This window comes from Bos indicus x Bos taurus, chromosome 23 (genome assembly GCF_003369695.1).
Source record: "Bos indicus x Bos taurus breed Angus x Brahman F1 hybrid chromosome 23, Bos_hybrid_MaternalHap_v2.0, whole genome shotgun sequence".
NCBI lineage: Eukaryota > Metazoa > Chordata > Mammalia > Artiodactyla > Bovidae > Bos > Bos indicus x Bos taurus.
Genome location: NC_040098.1, coordinates 25,411,650 through 25,430,340, shown reverse-complemented (window position 1 = coordinate 25,430,340; position 18,691 = coordinate 25,411,650). Strand labels below are relative to the sequence as shown.

The 18,691-nt window shown below is 43.8% G+C and overlaps 1 protein-coding gene across 1 annotated transcript; it reads left to right on the top strand.

Moving 5' to 3' along the window:
* The first annotated feature begins 311 nt into the window (after nucleotides 1–311).
* IL17F (interleukin 17F) lies at nucleotides 312–7,841 on the top strand. The gene is made up of 3 exons (XM_027525313.1): nucleotides 312–403; nucleotides 5,413–5,618; nucleotides 6,790–7,841. The coding sequence occupies exons 1-3, from the start codon at nucleotides 371–373 to the stop codon at nucleotides 7,061–7,063; spliced, it is 513 nt and encodes a 170-aa protein (XP_027381114.1). The 5' UTR covers nucleotides 312–370; the 3' UTR covers nucleotides 7,064–7,841.
* The last annotated feature ends 10,850 nt before the right edge of the window (nucleotides 7,842–18,691 follow it).

Sequence of the window (18,691 nt, the reverse complement as noted above, 5' to 3'; positions counted from 1 at the left end):
AATATGAAAACTCATGACAGCAGTTTGTCATTTGGTTCCTCTCCGTAGTATATCAGTTAAGAGATTTGCTATAGAGTGAGGGCAATGACTGTGGGGTGCGGGCAGGAGAGGAAGATTTGGTCCTTTCTTCGTCATCCCTCTCTAGAGTCCCCTGACTTCCCTTCAGGAAGTGGAATAGGAAAAAACAAAAAACACTACATTCATCGGTTTCTCTGGGGCAACCACAACTTAGGCAGTAAGCAGGTCACTTGAAACAAGGACAGAGATCGCTATAAAACTGACAGGTACTCTCGCAGACACCACATTAGCACACACAAGACGACTCAGGCACAGAAGGAGTTTCCTGAACAACGCAAGCAACCAGAGCAAAATGACGATGACTGTCCTGTGTGACACGGCCGTGGTGAGTGGTCAGGATCACCCCTGTGTGGGTACAGTTAGCCCTAGGATTTCAGGAGAGCAGATTTCTAAGGAATGAGGCTGGATTGGGGTCTTTGGGGGTTTCATTTCTTTAAAACACACAGCTGACTTTAATACTGACCCTGGTCTGTTGGAGAAAAATAAAAAGTAGCCAGAAGTTATAGTGGGGTGAAAACCATAGCTCTTTACTAATGGCTTTGGCATGGTTGGCATTAGCTTGTGAAATTCTTGGCATCACAAACTGGACATAGTCTCTGCTTATAGAGTTAAGTTGGCCCTATCTCCCAGGGAAGCTTAGCCAGCCTTTTAGGATCTATATAGATTAATTTTAACCAAGGAAGCTGGGGCCCTTAGACGGGTGATGATTCTCCCAAGATGACTGGCAGACAAGGAGTACCCCTGGATGCAGGGAGTGAAACCACCTAGCGATGCACTTGGACAGTTCCTGGGGGAGGGACCTGGTTTCACCACTTACTAAATGTGGGATACGGGATAAGTTACCTAACCTCTCTGTGCATTGTATTCCTCTGTGACTTATTATCTTCTCATCTTCCTTATGGAGGATTAATTGATATCATTGAGAATGATAAAACATATACTCTGAAATAGCAGATCTCTGCAGGCATAGTTTCTAGTTAACTTAGCCACTTAATATAATGAACAATAAGGACAGAGAAAGAATTCAGTGAGTATTTTTTTTTTCAAATAGAAGTATAATTGATTTGCAATGTTGTATCAGCTTCTGGTATACAGCAAAGTGATTCAGTTAGGGTAGGGTAGTCGCTCAGTCGTGTCGTGTCCAGATCTTTGCGACCCTATGGACTATAGCCCACCAGGCTCCTCTGTCCAAGGGATTGATTCTCCAGGCCAGAATACTGGAGTGGGTTGCCATTTCCTTCTCCAGGGGGTCTTCCCGACCCAGGGATCAAACTTGGGTCTCCCGCATCACAGGCAGATGCTTTACCCTCTGAGCCACCAGGGAAGCTATGTATAACTGAATAAACAGACCATAATTTCCCTTATGGTTTATTATAGGATACTGAATACAGTTCCATGTGCTATACAGTAGGTCCTTGTTGATTATCTATTGTATATGTAGTAGTGTACATATATTAATCCAAAACTCCTAATTTATCTTTCCCCCACCCCTTTTCCCCTTTGGTAACCATCAGTTTGTTCTATATGTCTGCAAGTCTGTTTCTGTTTTGCAAATAAGCTCATTTGTATCATATTTTAGATTCCACATATAAGTGATATCATACATTTATCTTTCTCTTTCTGGCTTACTTCACTTAGTGTGATAATCTCTAGGTTCATCCATATTGCTGCAAATGGCATTGTTTCATTCTTTTTTTATCGCTGCATAATAGTCCATTGTATATATGTGTCACATCTCCTTTTTCCATTTGTCTGTTGATGGACACCGAGGTTGCTTCCGTATTTCAGCTATTGTAAACAGTGCCCCTATAAACATTAGGGGGTATGTATCTTTTCAAATTAGAGTATTAAATATTAATACTAGTTACATGATTATTTTTACCTCTGAGTCTCCCACCAACCTAATGAAGAGGATTGGGACTGCTTTCTCCATTGTAAAGATTAACAACAGTTCAATGAATTTAAATGATTTAACATCATCAGATACTGTATGCCCAAGAAAAGGGACATGAATCTAGGTTTATGACTTCAAGTACAACATTCTGCCCTTGAATAGTTTAGAAGCAAGATTTCTGAACTTAAAGTCATTGTGTTTAAACAATTTTTTGGATAGTTTCATGTTCTAAAGCCATGTCTATTTCTGGTTCTCTGAGGAAATCTGTTGGACTGTCAGCAAGAAACATGACAGGGCAAAGGACATTATAATAGGATTAGAAATTGGAGGTGTAGGCACACAGGACATGCTCAATAGAGAGGCAAGGCAAATCTCGTGGACTAGGAGCTGGCTGGGTTCTGGAGCACATCCCTATGTGGGGGTGAGCACGAATCACAGGTGAGCTAGGAGACAAGCGTTCAGATATTCTCCTGGGGGATTTCACAGTAGAGTAAGTACAGGGTTAAGCTGAACATGTTGGTGTCCTGACACTACCCACCTTCTGATGGTGCTTTCTCTTACCTCTGTTTCCTATTAGACAGAGAAGGCATGATGTCCATTTGCCTGCCTCATAGATGGTGTAGAAGAATTGTTGTCCGACTCTTTTGTGACCCTATTAACTGTAGCCTGATGGCTCCTCTGTCCATGTAGTTTTTACAGGCAAGAATACTGGAGTGGGTTGCCATTTCCTTCTCCAGGGGATCTTCCCCACCCAGGAACAGAACTTGCATCTCCTGCATTGCAGGTGGATTCTTTACCACTGAGCCACCGGGAAAGCCAGCACAGAAGAATCTGAGACTAAAATAATCTGAGCCTCTCAGAGAAGTGCTCTTCTGTGTCTCATTCTTAAGAACCAGCAAGAATTTTATCCAGCCCCTGCTCTGTGTTTCATAACCACTGAAATCTACAGTTTCAGATCATCAGCTTCATGGAGCACACTAGAGTGATTTGCAGATGTCATCTGGTTTCTGATAAAAAGCTACATGACCTACAACACTTACACAGTTCTGACATGGGTGTCACATGGCTTAAAATGCCTGGCTCCTCAGTGAGACAAAGCTGAGATGAAACACTGTGGGTGACTCCATGTTGATGACAACAGTAATGAGCTTCAGGGGCTGTGGCAACACTGACCACAGACACCTAGTTCTAGTCCTCAGACTGGCACTAGCAGGCTGGAGAGCATCAGACACAGCTTCTTCACCTGCCTTATTGGGGTAACTAATATGAGCTCTACCTATCCTGCAAGGTAGGTGTGAGAATCTAGAGATTACAGAGATGTCAAAGTGTTTTCTGTAATACTCTAAAGATATAAGCAAATATAATAATGACATTAGAATTATAAGTCACTATTTGGTAATTATTGATAAACCTGGTAACCCCAAGGTACACTTACTCTAAAGCTTCAATAATGAAAATTAGAAATGAGTCAGTGAATACGACACAAAAAATGAAAGAGGAGACACAAAAGAGGGATTTACTCAAGAAATTTAAGGAAGTGATGCTAAAAAAGCTAAGGACCCTCTTTTCCAAGCAGGCTTCCTTTTACTTTTTAAAACTTCACAGTGCTTCCTGGTGATCTAGTGGTTAGGATTCTGGGCATTCACAGCTGTGACCCCTGGTGCAGTCCCTGGTTGGGGAACTGAGGTCCTGCAATACAGGATCATAGTGCTTTGTGTAGATAGAAGGTACAGCGGGGCAAATTCTACATCTTTCCCATCTTTAGGGAAAGGTCGACTAACAGTAGCTCCTATACTGAATACTCTCCACATCCTGACCCTGCTCTTCATGCTTTATATGGATCCTGTCATTTAATCTCCACATTTTCTGGTGGAGGAAACTCAGTTGCAGCTGGTGAGAGTCCTGGAACTAAGTTGTGGACCCAGGACTTCTGATTCCAGAGCTCATGTCCTTTATCATCAGACTCCAGAGATAAGAAAGAGTTGTTGAATGAATGAATGATTACGGGAGACGAAAGTAGACATCTGCTGATTATCTGGAGGCAAATTAGGCCCATTTGGGCTTATCTGGGTCAATCTCACTTTACAGGTTTGTTTTTTTTTTTAGTATCAGTTACCTTAGTACAGCACTCTCATCATGACCTTTTGGTTTACTCTTGTCATTTCTTGCCTCCAGCATCTGCAAAAGATAAAAAATGAAGGCCATTTAAACCAACACGTCTAGGCACCTTCCCAACCTTAACTCACGGAAGGTGTGAGTCTGACCAACACGGAGCCCCAAGGATGAAGGCAACTCACTTTCATTATGTTGAGTGTCGTTGATGAGCCTTGTCCATTCCCAGTGAGGGTCGGTGGTCACCGTGGGGTTCTGACAAAGGGAAGCTGCAGAAATTTTTAGCTCTTTGATTTTAGTTAGATTTTCACAGACCGCTTTCTTTGTGCATTCCTGTAATACCAGATAAACCAATGTTTCAAAGTAAGTATAAAAAATAAATGTTCTGGAGCTAAAGAGAAGTGTGTTGATTTCTCTGTTGTATGTCCTTAATGCCCCTGCTTCCTTCAGGCAGTGTGGATCATGGGAACTCTGTTATATTTGGTTTTGCACGGTGTTTTTCTTAATGCATTGAGTTAAACTACGTTGGTAATTTAAATGAATTGTTTTGTTCATTCACTCATCTACCAGCTCTTTCATTCATCCAGAAAGTATTTTGAAACACCTGTTCTATGACATAGTTTCCTGCAGGAACTTACCATTTAGTAGGTGAAGATGTGTATGAACATAAATACTAGATATCCAGACAGTAGAGAAGGGCTGCTTGAATGCTAGATGGTAAAAGCTTTATCATTTGAGGGCAATTAACATACTTCTAATTGAACTACTTTTGGGACAGTTCCTGGAGGAGACCACTTCTGAGTGGGTCCTTGATGGAAGGGGGAGATTTAGATGGATGGGGGTAGGGGGGCAGGAATGGCTGGGACAAAGGGTTTTGTGGAGGATTCATGGATGTGAGGTTGGAAATTAAGAGCTATCATTTCTTAAGCCCCTATTTTTTATTATAAGTGCATTACAAAGAACATTTTATTTAATCCTGTGAATATTATTATAAAGCAAGTGTTATGCTCTGGTGGGAAAGAAGAGAAAGCAGAAGCTCGTTGAGACTCAGGATTTAAACCCAATCTCAGATCCTGATATCCTCATGTCTCCCTGTTCAAAAGCTCTCGAACTGTGGAGAGTGCATTCACCAGGCCAAACAGTTTAGTTCTCAGGTTGGTACCCTGGAATCTTCATGTCTGATTGTTCATTGCCAGGAGATGATCTGAAGTTCAGAGAGGAGCCCTGATCCTGTCCCAGGGATGCTGAGTTCAGCTGAAGCATGACCTGTCTCTTGTCAGCAAGTGACCCTAGAGTCCCTAACCAACCTCATTCTCATCTTCTTCCAGGTCAAGTTCCTGCTGCTGTTGACATTGTGGCTCACCCTCCTGGGGGAGGCGGCAGCTCAGAAACCCCCCAGATCTGGGGATTCTGGCCTCTGCCCCACTCTGGAGGACCACATTGTGAGGGTTGACATCCGTATCCGCAGGCGGAACCAGGGAGTTTTCTTCTCACGCAACTTGCAGAACCGCTCCATCTCCCCCTGGGATTACAAGTACGTGCCAAGGAGACTGATCTCCATATTCTTAGGGGAAACATGTTAATTTATTCTAACCATACAGTAAATAAGTTCAAAAATACAGAAAAAAATAATATTCCTTACACTGACTCTTAAAAGCAGAAATCCCACTTTCCCTGGGAGCGCCCCTTTTCTTGCTACTTTGGGCTAAGTCCTCCTATGTGCTCAAAAGCCTGTTTTGCTTCCAACCTCTCCTGATGCTTTGCCTTTTTCTGCTTCATGCAGCCCTGGGTTTGAAACTGAGAAACTTTTTTTGTGTGTGTTGGAAGAGAGGGCTCTTTAAAGCAGCCCACATAATGGTCTCTGCGTGGGGATAAGGGAGGGGGGGGCCAGAAAAGTCAGTTCAGAGAAAGCCACTCAGATTGGATTTCCGTCTTCAAGGAGTGGAGAGGGCAGAGTGGAGGAGAAAGGCCAGTGGGGAAGGAAGATTCTAGGTGGGGATGTTCAGGGTACAAACCTGGGATTTTGTCTTACACAGAGATTCTTGGAGTACCAAGCATTCATTTAGATGCTCTAAATATAAGTATGAAAACAGAGTCTGGGGACTATTAGAAGTGTTTCTGGGGCTGCCTGCATGTATTTACTTTCCTCCGGAAGGGAGTATGTACCGTGGCTAGTTGGCTGGATTGGCCTTTATGCCTCCTGGCAAGGAGAGAGAAATTGAGGGAGAAATTGAAAGAAGGCATTGGATTCACAGCCTCCAGGGCTTTGGTTTTCTTTCCCAAGCAGCAGGCTTTGGAGACTGTGTACTGGGGGACCTTCAAGTGATGTTCAATCTCTAACCAAAGGATGAAAGATGGCTCTCATAATAAAAATGTAAAAAAAAGGAACTAAAAGATCCAATATTTATGGATGCCAACGTTTCATATTCTTATTCATTTGTTATCACGGAGTGTTGGCAACAACCGCAAGGGAGAGGAATATGAGAATCTCCATTTTATAGTTGAGGGAACATAGACTTAGGGAGTTAAGCACCCCGCCCCGGGCGGCACCTGACTCCAGGCTGTCTGTTCCGTGCCTGCGCTGCGGCCCCGTGTTACCCAGCATCGCCTTCCTGCAGGTGGGCGCCCAGTGGCGCGGGGCCCCCATCCTTTGTGCATCTTTCCCGCCAGATCTCACCATCCGCTTCTCCCTGCTCTTCCTGCAGCATCACCCGGGACGCCAACCGGTTCCCCTCTGAGATCGCGGAGGCCCAGTGCAGACACATGGGCTGCATCAACGCGGAGGGACAGGAAGACAAGACCCTGAACTCCGTCCCCATCCAGCAGGAGTTTCTGGTCCTCCGGAGGAAGCAAAACGGCTGTCCTGGCTTGTTCCAACTGGAGAAGGTGCTGGTGACCGTGGGCTGCACCTGCGTCACCCCCATGGTCCGCCACCTGCATGACCCGATGGCAGATCAGGTGGCAGATCAGCTCAGCTGAAGAAGCTGTGGAAACGCCCCTCCTTAGCCAGAACTCTGTCATGAGTCCTACATGGTTCCCATTTCTCTTCACTTCCCAGATCTGTTCGTAATATCTGCACGGGATTCTCCAGGTTTTGTATTAGATAGAGTCATTTTCTGGGGCTTCAGCATCTTTATATGGTCCTGAGATGTTCCAATGACCCAACCCCCTAAAAATAGATGGAGGACAATGCAGGTCCCATTCTGCTTATGTGCTATGATGACCATCTTCCTGGCCATGAAGTCAGTGGGTGGGGGCTCTGCTAGCAAAACTGACTTCTGGGTCACAAGTGCAACAGATACATAACCACCATGTAAGAGAGTGTGGGAGGGGCTGTACAGGATGGGGTGGGTGGAAAGGGTGGGGCTAAGGGCCTAGCACATGTTTATTAAAATTGCTAAATACAGATGAGGTTGGCCTGATATTTATACTTGTAAGGAAACTCTCCAGGTATTTATGATGTATTGACTATATAAAATTCTGGGAGAAAAGTTAATATATCAAGGGCTAATATAATAAACTGTTAATGGTTGAAAGACACTTGAAATCTTTGTGTTCTGTCTCAGCTTGTATTCACAAACCTTGTGAACCTGAAGATTATGAAATTCTATATAGCTGTCATTTATTTTTCATGTTTCATCAGAGTGCTAGTGTCAGAATTACTATTATTATTTCTGAATGATTTTGGTAATGTTAGTTTTTTTCCCCCTCCAGCTTGATTGAGATATAACTGATAAGTAACATGGTGTAAATTTCAGTTGTACAGTGTAATGATTTGATACGTGTATGTATGGAGAAATGAGAACCACAATAAGGTTTGTTAACATCTCCATCCCTTCACCTAGGTATTTTTTTTTGTGTGTGGGGGTGTGGTGGGAACATTTAAGATGTACTTTCTCAGCAAATTTCAAGAATATGATATTCTTATTAATAAGTATAGTCATCAGGCAGTACATTCAATCCTCAGAATTTATTAATCTCATAACTGAAAATGTGTTTCTTTCATTCAAAATCTGCCCATTCCCCCTATCCTCTGCCCTTGGCAACCGTCAGTCTTCTCTCTGTTTTTCCATGCCTTGGAGAGTTACTCTATTATTAATGATTCTTGGGGGTTACAAGGAAAGTTAAGGAAAAATGTGCAAACAGAGCTCACATTCCCTGGTAACTCTTTACTGCTCCATCTTCCTGTCTGTATTATTTTACAAAGTGAACATCTGTTGGCCACTGTGGTAGCCACTGAAGACACGAAGAAAAGTAAGAAATACACATGGTGGGTGGGCAGCCAACCGTCTTGGTAGCAGCCGCCTGCAGAGCCCCTGGTCATGAGAGCCATGGTGGTCACTGCATCTGGGGTCACTGGTGATCTTTCAAGCATCTCTTATGCTTCTTGAGGACACAAAGTTCCCAAGATTCTGGTCTCCCTACTGCTCTGAGGCTCACTGGTCCCTCTCTTGCCCAGATACACCACATTTCTTCTTTCACTGAAACACACCAGCTGCTCAGGGCACATCTGCATTCTGCTGCCTTCCAGAGAGGAGATAGGACATCAGTTCTCACTCCTACCTGCAACTTGGTCTGAGGATGGGCAGAGGCAGGAGCCCAGAAGCCATTTTTCACTGTTTAGTGGGGGCAATTTTTACTTAGTCTGTAGGTGGGGGTGGGGCTGGAGTCACTGGTAAGTGGGTTCTTTTTGCTCCTGAGTCTTCTACTGCTGCTGCTAAGTCACTTCAGTCGTGTCCGACTCTGTGCAACCCCATAGATGGCAGCCCACCAGGCTCCCCCATCCCTGGGATTCTCCAGGCAAGAATACTGGAGTGGGTTGCCATTTTCTTCTCCAATGCATGAAAGTGAAAAGTGAAAGTGAAGTCGCTCAGTCATGTCTGACTCTTTGCGACCCTATGGACTGTAGCCCACTAGGCCCCTCCGTCCATGGGATTTCCCAGGCAAGAGTACTGGAGTGGGGTGCCATTGCCTTCTCCCCTGAGTCTTCTACTTATGGTATAAACATTGATGTTCATACTTAAAGTGCTCAGCCTCTTGGAATTTAAAAGAATATTTTCTCTCATAGCTATCAGCTTCATAAATTTGCTGTGAATCCCACAAGTCCATATAGGTGCTTTTACCTGTGCAATGAACTTTTCTCTGTTCATTTTGGCAGTAATAGCCCTACCCTGAGGGTAGTACATTCAGAAATCTTCCAACTGAGTGGTGAGAGAAGTATAGAGGTGAAGGACATTGAGGAAAAAAGTACACCCCTGTGTGTATTAAGATATTATCTCATTACACATGGTCACATGTAATTTCAAAACAATGTGCCAAGTACTATGATCAAAGTCTGAAATTTAGAGAAGACACACAGGATGATAGCTCATCAGGACATTCCAGAAAGGCAATGACTTTTGCACTGGGATGATTGAGTTGCTCTAGAGGAAAATGAGGCTTCCCTGGTGGCTCAGATGGTGAAGAATCTGCTCACAATAAGGGAGACCCAGATTTGATCCCTGGGTCAGGTAGATCCCCTGGATAAGGGAATGGCAACCCACTCCAGTATTCTTGCCTGGAGAATTCCATGGACAGAGGAGCCTGACAGGCTACAGTCCATGGGGTCACAATGAATCAGACGTGACTGAGTAACTAACAGTTACTTACTTAGAGGAAAATGAGAGAAGGGCAATCCTAGCAAAGGGAACAGTATAAACAAAAGCACTGAGGCTCAAAGAAGCTTTGTGTACTAGGGGAACGGCATATGCCTGGGATAATGTGGGAGCACCCAGTGGGGTGCTGTGCTGCGCTTAGTCAGTTGTGTCCAACTCTTTGCAACCCCATGGACTGTAGGACGCCAGGCTCCTCTGTCCATGGGGATTCTCCAAGCAAGAATACTAGAGTGAGTTTCCATGCCCTCCTCCAGGGGATCTTCCAAACGCAGGGACTGAACCCAGGTATCCCACATTGCGGGCAGGATCTTTACCATCTGAGCCACCAGGAAAGCCCACACAGTGGGGGATACGTATAGTTCTTGAAAGAATGATTGAGTGAATGAATGAGTGAATGAACGTGGCAGTAGGTGGACAGTAGCACAAGGCCCACGTGTGGATGCTGTTGTATGCTTTATTACAGATGTGGAAAAGAGCGCAGCTGCTATTTCATAGAATTTTGGTGGCAAGTGTATAAAAGGGGTGGAAACTGGAAGGTCGGTAAGACAGTCAGAGAGAAGGCAATTTCTTCTGTGGTAAACTCACAAAGTTAGAGCTGGAGGGGCCCCTGTAGATCACCTGTCAACCTTTCTCATTTGCTAATGAGGCCCAGAGGAATTAGATGACTTGCTCAAGCTCAGTCACTTGGGTAATTAGTGACAGAAACAGGTTCACTGGCTTAAAGTTCGTGACTTTTCATGTTGGTTCTATAGCATTTTCAACAAGGACCCATTGCAGTCATTGGAGAAGGCAATGGCACCCCACTCTAGTACTCTTGCCTGGAAAATCCCATGGATGGAGGAGCCTGGTAGGCTGCAGTCCATGGGGTCGCTAAGAGTCGGACACGACTGAGCGACTTCACTTTCACTTTTCACTTTCATGCATTGGAGAAAGAAATGGCAACCCACTCCAGTGTTCTTGCCTGGAGAGTCCCAGGGACGGGGGAGCCTGGTGGGCTGCCGTCTGTGGGGTCGCACAGAGTCGGACACGACTGCAGCGACTTAGCAGCAGCAGCAGCAGCAGTCATTTCTCTGTGGCCTTAGGCTGGCTCTGGGAACCGGGACTGAAGGACCTCCCCAGCCCACATTTCCAAGTACATTGTACATGGTGTCCCCTGGAGGCTCGGCCCTGAGTTACAGCGTCCCTCCACGACTTGCAGATCCTCCCCTCCTCACAAGGTGGCGCACTGCACCATTTTGTCTCCAACTTCCCTAGCATAGGCCCCCAGGGAATGATGGCTCCCTGTCTTCCCCTAGTAGCCGCCTGTGACTCTCCTGAGCTCCGCAACTCTGCACCCAAGTATCTGGGACTCGGAGGTGTTTTCTTTTGCCTGTAGGAGAAATAGTCAAGTTGAGTGGTCCTGGTGTCCAAACCAACCGCTAGTATAGTGTGTGGAGAGAGGAAAATTTCTTTCCACGTGGAAACTTGAAAGCACATAGCCTTATCTTTTGGTATCCACTTCATACATACGAAGACTTGGCTGAGTGGAAAAACACATTCTCATTTCTCTCTTTTCCTCTCTCCTCCTCCCCAAACTTGAATAAAATCATCTATACTTAGGAGGTGGCATAAGGAGAAACAGTTATGAAATTGGTTTGGTTTTCTTTTTTTTTTTTCCAAGAGAGGTAGAAATTTCATTTGATGTTTAGAAAGCTCTTGACTTTGAATCTTGATTCTACTTTTTGGTTGTACAAATGTAGGTAAATTAGTCCTTCTGAGACAGTTCCTCACATGTTAAGTGGAGAATAATAACTGTTTTAAAGAGTGAAAGTGAAGTCGCTCAGTCGTGTCCGACTCTTTGCAACCCCATGGACTGTAGCCTACCAAGCTCCTCCATCCATGGGATTCTCCAGGCAAGAATACTGGAGTGGATTGCCATTTAGTGTAATGTAATTGAAACAAAAAGTATAAAAGACAGTTGAGCACCCAGGAAATGGTGGGCACCTAGTTACTGTCATTATACCAAGAGGCACAGAACTTATGTTTCCCGTTTTGCTTGGCCCCAGGAAAGGAAACTCATGTGGCAACCCACTCCCATATTCTTGCTGGGAGAATCCCATGGACCGAGGTGCCTGGCAGGCTACAGTCCATGGGGTCACACAGAGTTGGACATGATTGAAATGACTTAGAATGCACACACACTACATTTCTAGTACTTATTTATCTTATAACTGTAAGTTTGTACATTTTGACCCTCTTCATCCAATTTTCCTTTCTCTCACTCCTTGCCTCTGGTAACCACAAATCTGATCCTTTCTCTATGGAGGAAGCTATAGATTTAATTCATTAATAAAATTCCCTTGGGGCCAAAATGTTCACTGTAGCCTACATTGGGCAAGTTACTTAATTTCTCTGAGCCTCAGTTTCCTCAACTGTAAAATGAGGATGATCATAATAGTTGCCTCATAGGATTGTGGTGCAGATTAAATGAAATAATAAATATAAAGCAGCTTCCTGTTCTGACTAGCTGTTACTAGTCTTACTTACAACCCCCTTATGCAAGGGCTGTGAATCAGTGCTCCCACCTTTTAATTCTGGTTTTTCAAAGTCAAGTAAATCAATGCACCAGGCAAAGATGGGTTTATGAGTTGTTCAGAGTTGTGGCTGTTGCAAAACTCAGAGACTTCCTACTCCACTGGCTTACTTCTGTGGTTTCCTTACATGTGTCTGTAGGTGACACACCACAGCCCTTTGCATGGCCTGAAGGCAAGGACCAGACCTTGTTTGTGGTGGGGACAACACCAGAACCCATGTAACCATTTCCCACAACCCACATTCTCATGATTCTGACAGAAACCAGATCTGGGAGGCATCGCTCTGGATGGACTGCCTGTGCTGAAGCTGGGGTGGGGTCTGAGAGTGACAGGCCTCCCCGGAAGGGACACACCACTCACGGAAAATTCTGAAAATACTAATCCATCAGGCTAGAGTTTCTCAGAGCCCTGGGCATCTGCTTATTCTGCATTCCTGGGCTTTTCAATATCTGTGAGAAAAAAATACCCTGATTTCCCACAGACCACTTGTCAAACTCCTGATTGCCTTCTGCGGTCATCTCAAACCTCAAGTGAGATCCATTAAGAAAGTCACTCGCTTTTGACTGCATCTGCGTATAGGATGGCAAACTTCTGGTTACTGTATTTGAAAACATGTAGACGTAGAATTAAGTATAAAAGAAAACAACTCTTTTCTTTTTCTGTGTTGCTTAGCTTTGTGAAATCCACTGAGTACTATGATCTGGGTTTGAGAATTTAGATAAATTGAAGTTCTTGTCATCTGAGAATGACTTTTACTGGGTGCAGTTACCGTATGGAGGTTTCTCAAAAAACTAAAAATGGAGCTACAGTATGACCCAACAATTGCACTCCTGGGGATATATCTGAAAAAAACCAAAACACTAATGTGAACCTGCAGCTCAGTGTTCAGAGCAGCATTATTTATAATAGCCAAGATATGGAGGCAACCTAAGTGCCCATCAACAGATGAATGGATGAAGAAGATGTGGTGTATATTTTGTTGTTGTGTAGTCCCTAAGTTATGTCTGACTTTTTGTGACCCCATGGACTATAGCCCACCATGGGATTTCCCAGGCAAGAATATTGGAGTGGGTAGTCTTTCCCTTCTCCAGGGGATCTTCCCAATCCAGGGATCAAGACTGTATCTCCTGCATTGGCAGACAGATTCTTTACCACTGAGCCACCAGTATATATAGATACTACGGTTGACGGTCCCAGGGCACTCCCAGTTGACAGCCACATGAGGGAGCTATCTTGCTCACTCTAGCCAACCGAGTTATTTAAAGGACCGTAAGGGGAAACAGTGGAAACAGTGTCAGACTTTATTTTTCTGGGCTCCAAAATCACTACAGATGGTGACTGCAGCCATGAAATTAAAAGACGCTTACTCCTTGGAAGGAAAGTTATGACCAACCTAGATAGCATATTCAAAAGCAGAGACATCACTTTGCCATAAAAGGTCCGTCTAGTCAAGGCTATGGTTTTTCCAGTGGTCATGTATGGATGTGAGAATTGGACTGTGAAGAAGGCTGAGCGCCGAAGAATTGATGCTTTTGAACTGTGGTGTTGGAGAAGACTCTTGAGAGTCCCTTGGACTGCAAGGAGATCCAACCAGTCCATTCTGAAGGAGATCAGCCCTGGGATTTCTTTGGAAGGAATGATGCTAAAGCTGAAACTCCAGTACTTTGGCCACCTGATGAGAAGAGTTGACTCATTGGAAAAGACTCTGATGCTGGGAGGGATTGGGGGCAGGAGGAGAAGGGGACGACAGAGGATGAGATGGCTGGATGGCATCACTGACTCGATGGACATGAGTCTCATTGAACTCCAGGAGTTGGTGAGGGACAGGGAGGCCTGGCGTGCTGGGATTCATGGGGTCGCAAAGAGTCGGACACGACTGAGCGACTGATCTGATCTGATCTGAAGGGTGACTTTAACTCAGATGACCATTATATCTACTACTGTGGGCAGGAATCCCTCAGAAGAAATGGAGTGGCCATCATGGTCAACAAAAGAGTCCGAAATGCAGTACTTGGATGCAATCTCAAAAACGACAGAATGATCTCTGTTTGTTTCCAAGGCAAACCATTCAATATCACAGTAATCCAAGTCTATGCCCCAACCAGTAATGCTGAAGAAGCTGAAGTTGAACGGTTCTATGTAGATCTACAAGATCTTTTAGAACTAACACCCAAAAAACATGTCCTTTTCATTATAGGGGACTGGAATGCAAAAGTAGGAAGTCAAGAAACACCTGGAGTAACAGGCAAATTTGGCCTTGGAATACGGAATGAAGCAGAGCAAAGACTAACAGAGTTTTGCCAAGAAAATGCACTGGTCATAACAAACACCCTCTTCCAACAATACAAGAGAAGACTCTGTACATGGACATCACCAGATGGTCAACACCGAAATCAGATTGATTATATTCGTTGCAGCCAAAGATGGAGAAACTCTATACAGTCAACAAAAACAAGTCCAGGAACTGACTGTGGCTCAATCATGAACTCCTTATTGCCAAATTCAGACTTAAATTGAAGAAAGTAGTGAAAACCACTAGACCATTCAGGTATGACCTAAATCAAATCACTTATGATTATACAGTGGAAGTGAGAAATAGATTTAAGGGCTTAGATCAGTGCCTGATGAACTATGGAATGAGGTTCGTGACATTGTACAGGAGACAGGGATCAAGACCATCCCCATGGAAAAGAAATGCAAAAACGCAAAATGGCTGTTTGGGGAGGCCTTACAAATAGCTGTGAAAAGAAGAGAAGCAAAAAGCAAAGGAGAAAAGGAAAGATATACCCATGTGAATGCAGAGTTCCAAAGAATAGCAAGAAGAGATAAGAAAGCCTTTCTCAGTGATCAATGCAAAGAAATAGAGGAAAACAACAGAATGGGAAAGACTGGAGAGCTCTTCAAGAAAATTAGAGATACCAAAGGAACATTTCATGCAAAGATGGGCTCGATAAAGGACAGAAATGGTATGGACCTAACAGAAGCAGAAGATATTAAGAAGAGGTGACAAGAATACACAGAAGAACTGTACAAAAAAGATCTTCACGACCCAGATAATCACGATGGTGTGATCACTGACCTAGAGCCAGACATCCTGGAATGTGAAGTCAAGTGGGCCTTAGAAAGCATCACTACAAACAAAGCTAGTGGAGGTGATGAAATTCCAGTTGAGCTATTTCAAATCCTGAAAGATGATGCTGTGAAGGTGCTGCACTCAACATGCCAGCAAATTTGGAAAACTCAGCAGTGGCCACAGGACTGGAAAAGGTCAGTTTTCATTCCAATCCCAAAGAAAGGCAATGCCAAAGAATGCTCAAACTACCGCACAATTGCGCTCATCTCACATGCTAGTAAAGTAACGCTCAAAATTCTCCAAGCCAGGCTTCAGCAATACGTGAACCGTGAACTTACAGATGTTCAAGCTGGTTTTAGAAAATGCAGAGGAACCAGAGATCAAATTGCCAACATCTGCTGGATCATGGAAAAAGCAAGAGAGTTCCAGAAAAACATCTATTTCTGCTTTATTGACTATGCCAAAGCCTTTGACTGTGTGTATCACAATAAACTGTGGAAAATTCTGAAAGAGATGGGAATACCAGACCACCTGACCTGCCTCTTGAGAAATCTGTGTGTAGGTCAGGAAGCAACAGTTAGAACTGGACATGGAACAACAGACTGGTTCCAAATAGGAAAAGGAGTACGTCAAGGCTGTATATTGTCACCCTGTTTATTTAACTTATATGCAGAGTACATCATGAGAAACACTGGGTTGGAAGAAAGACAAGCTGGAATCAAGATTGCCGGGAGAAATATCAATAACCTCATATATGCAGATGACACCACCCTTATGGCAGAAAGTGAAGAGGAACTCAAAAGCCTCTTGATGAAAGTGAAAGTGGAGAGTGAAAAAGTTGGCTTAAAGCTCAACATTCAGAAAACAAAGATCATGGCATCCGGTTCCATCATTTCATGGCAAATAGATGGGAAAACAGGGGAAACAGTGTCAGACTTTATTTTTCTGGGCTCCAAAATCACTACAGATGGTGACTGCAGCCATGAAATTAAAAGACACTTACTCCTTGGAAGGAAAGTTATGACCAACCTAGATAGCATATTCAAAAGCAGAGACATTACTTTGCCAACAAAGGTTCGTCTAGTCAAGGCTCTGGTTTTTCCTGTGGTCATGTATGGATGTGAGAGTTGGACTGTGAAGAAGGCTGAGTGCTGAAGAATTGATGCTTTTGAAGTGTGGTGTTGGAGAAGACTCTTGAGAGTCCCTTGGACTGCAAGGAGATCCAACCAGTCCATTCTGAAGGAGATCAGCCCTGGGATTTCTTTGGAGGGAATGATACTGAAGCTGAAACTCCAGTACTTTGGCCACCTGATGCGAAGAGTTGACTCATTGGAAAAGACTCTGATGCTGGGAGGGATTGGGGGCAGGAGGAGATGAGGACGACAGAGGATAAGATGGCTGGATGGCATCACTGACTCAATAGACGTTGAGTCTGAGTGAACTCCGGGAGTGTGTGATGGACAGGGAGGCCTAGCGTGCTGGGATTCATGGGGTTGCAAAGAGTTGGACACGACTGAGCAACTGAACTGAACTGAGTCCCAGCCAGGACTTCCCTGGTGGCTCAGATGGTAAAGCGTCTGCCTACCGTGTGGGAGACCGGGTTCAATCCCTGGGTCTGGAAGACCTCCTGAAGAAGGGAATGGCAACCCACTCCAGTATTCTTTCCCCCCCGCCCAAAAAGGGGCTCAAAGAAATATTTAGACTAGATTCCCTCGTGGCTCAGACCGTAAAGTGTCTGCCTACAATGCGGGAGACCCGGGTTCAATCCCTAGGTCAGGAAGATCCCCTGGAGAAGGAAATGGCAACCCACTCCAGTATTCTTGCCTGGGAAATCCCATGGACAAGCAGCCTGGTAGGCTACAGTCCATAGGATTGCAAAGAGTCGGACACGACTGAGTGACTTGTCAATGTCAAGTCCAGCCAGTATTTGAAGGCACCTCATGAGAAGGACCAGCTACGTGGTTTGTGGAGCCCAGTAACAAATTAAAGTGTACAACTTCTGGTTAAAAAATTAAGACTGTTAAGCAGAGAATAAAACCAAGCATGGCGCCTATTTAAGCTGAGGCTCCTATGTGACTGTACAGAAGGAAATCATCCTGCTCATGATATCCCAAGAGAAAATTACCCATTTGAGCCCTTCTTAAAGTTTTGTGATTGAAATGAAATGGTTGTTTAATTTTTTCCAGTTTTGTTGAGATATAGTTGGCATATAATATTGTATGGGTTTAAGGTATACAACACAATGATTTGGCATATGTGTACACTGTGAAATTGAATCTATTCTATGTAATGAAGCCTCTGTAAAGACCCTAAAGAACTAGCTTCAGAGAACTTCTGGGCTGGTGAACAGGTGAAAATTTGGGGAGAGTGATGAGCCTAGAGAGGGCTGGAAGTTCTGCAACCTTTGCATATTCCTTGGCCTACATATCTCTTCCATTTGGCTGTTTCTGAGTTACTTTTTTTTTTTCAAATAATAAGCTGGGAATCCAGTAAGCCAAATGTTTCTCTGAGTTCTGTGAGCTACTCTGTCAAATTAATCAAACTGTACAAGGGAGTCATGGGAACTTCCAATCTGTATCAAGTTGGCCAGAAACACAAGTACCAACCTGGGCTTGTGATGGCCACCTAAAGTGGGGGTTTGGTGGAATCCTGTAGGACTGAACCCTTGCCTTGTGGAATATACCACTATCTTGGAGTAGGTGGTGTCAGGATTGAGTTGAATTACACGACACCCAGCTTGTGTCTGAGAACTACTAAATACATATATGGAGGAAACTCCCACTCCCAGATGGTGCAACTGGGGTTCAGGAACACACAATAAGGTTCTTTACCCATTTTTAAATTGGATTTTTTTGTTATTAAGTTGTATGAGTTTCTTATATATTTTGGATATTAACCCCTTATCACACAAGTGATTTGAAAATATTTTCTCCCATTCCAGAAGTTACTTTTTAATTCTGTTGATTGTTTCTTTTATTGTGCAGAAGCTTTTTTAGTTTCATGTAGTCCCACTTATTATTTATTTTTGCTTTTGTTGCTTGTGTTTTAGGTGTCATACCTAAAAGTTCATTGCCAAAATCAATGTCAAGGAGTTTTTTTTACCTGTTTTCTTTTAGGAGTTTAATGATTTCAGGTTTTAAGTTTAAATCTTTTTTTAAAAAATATAATGCATTTAAGCTTTAATCTATTTTAGGATAATTTTTATGAGTAACTCCTGTAAGACAGGAGTCCAGTTTCATTCTTTTGAATGTGAATATCCAAATTTCCCAGCAACATTTATTGAAAGGACTGTCTTTTCTCCATTTAG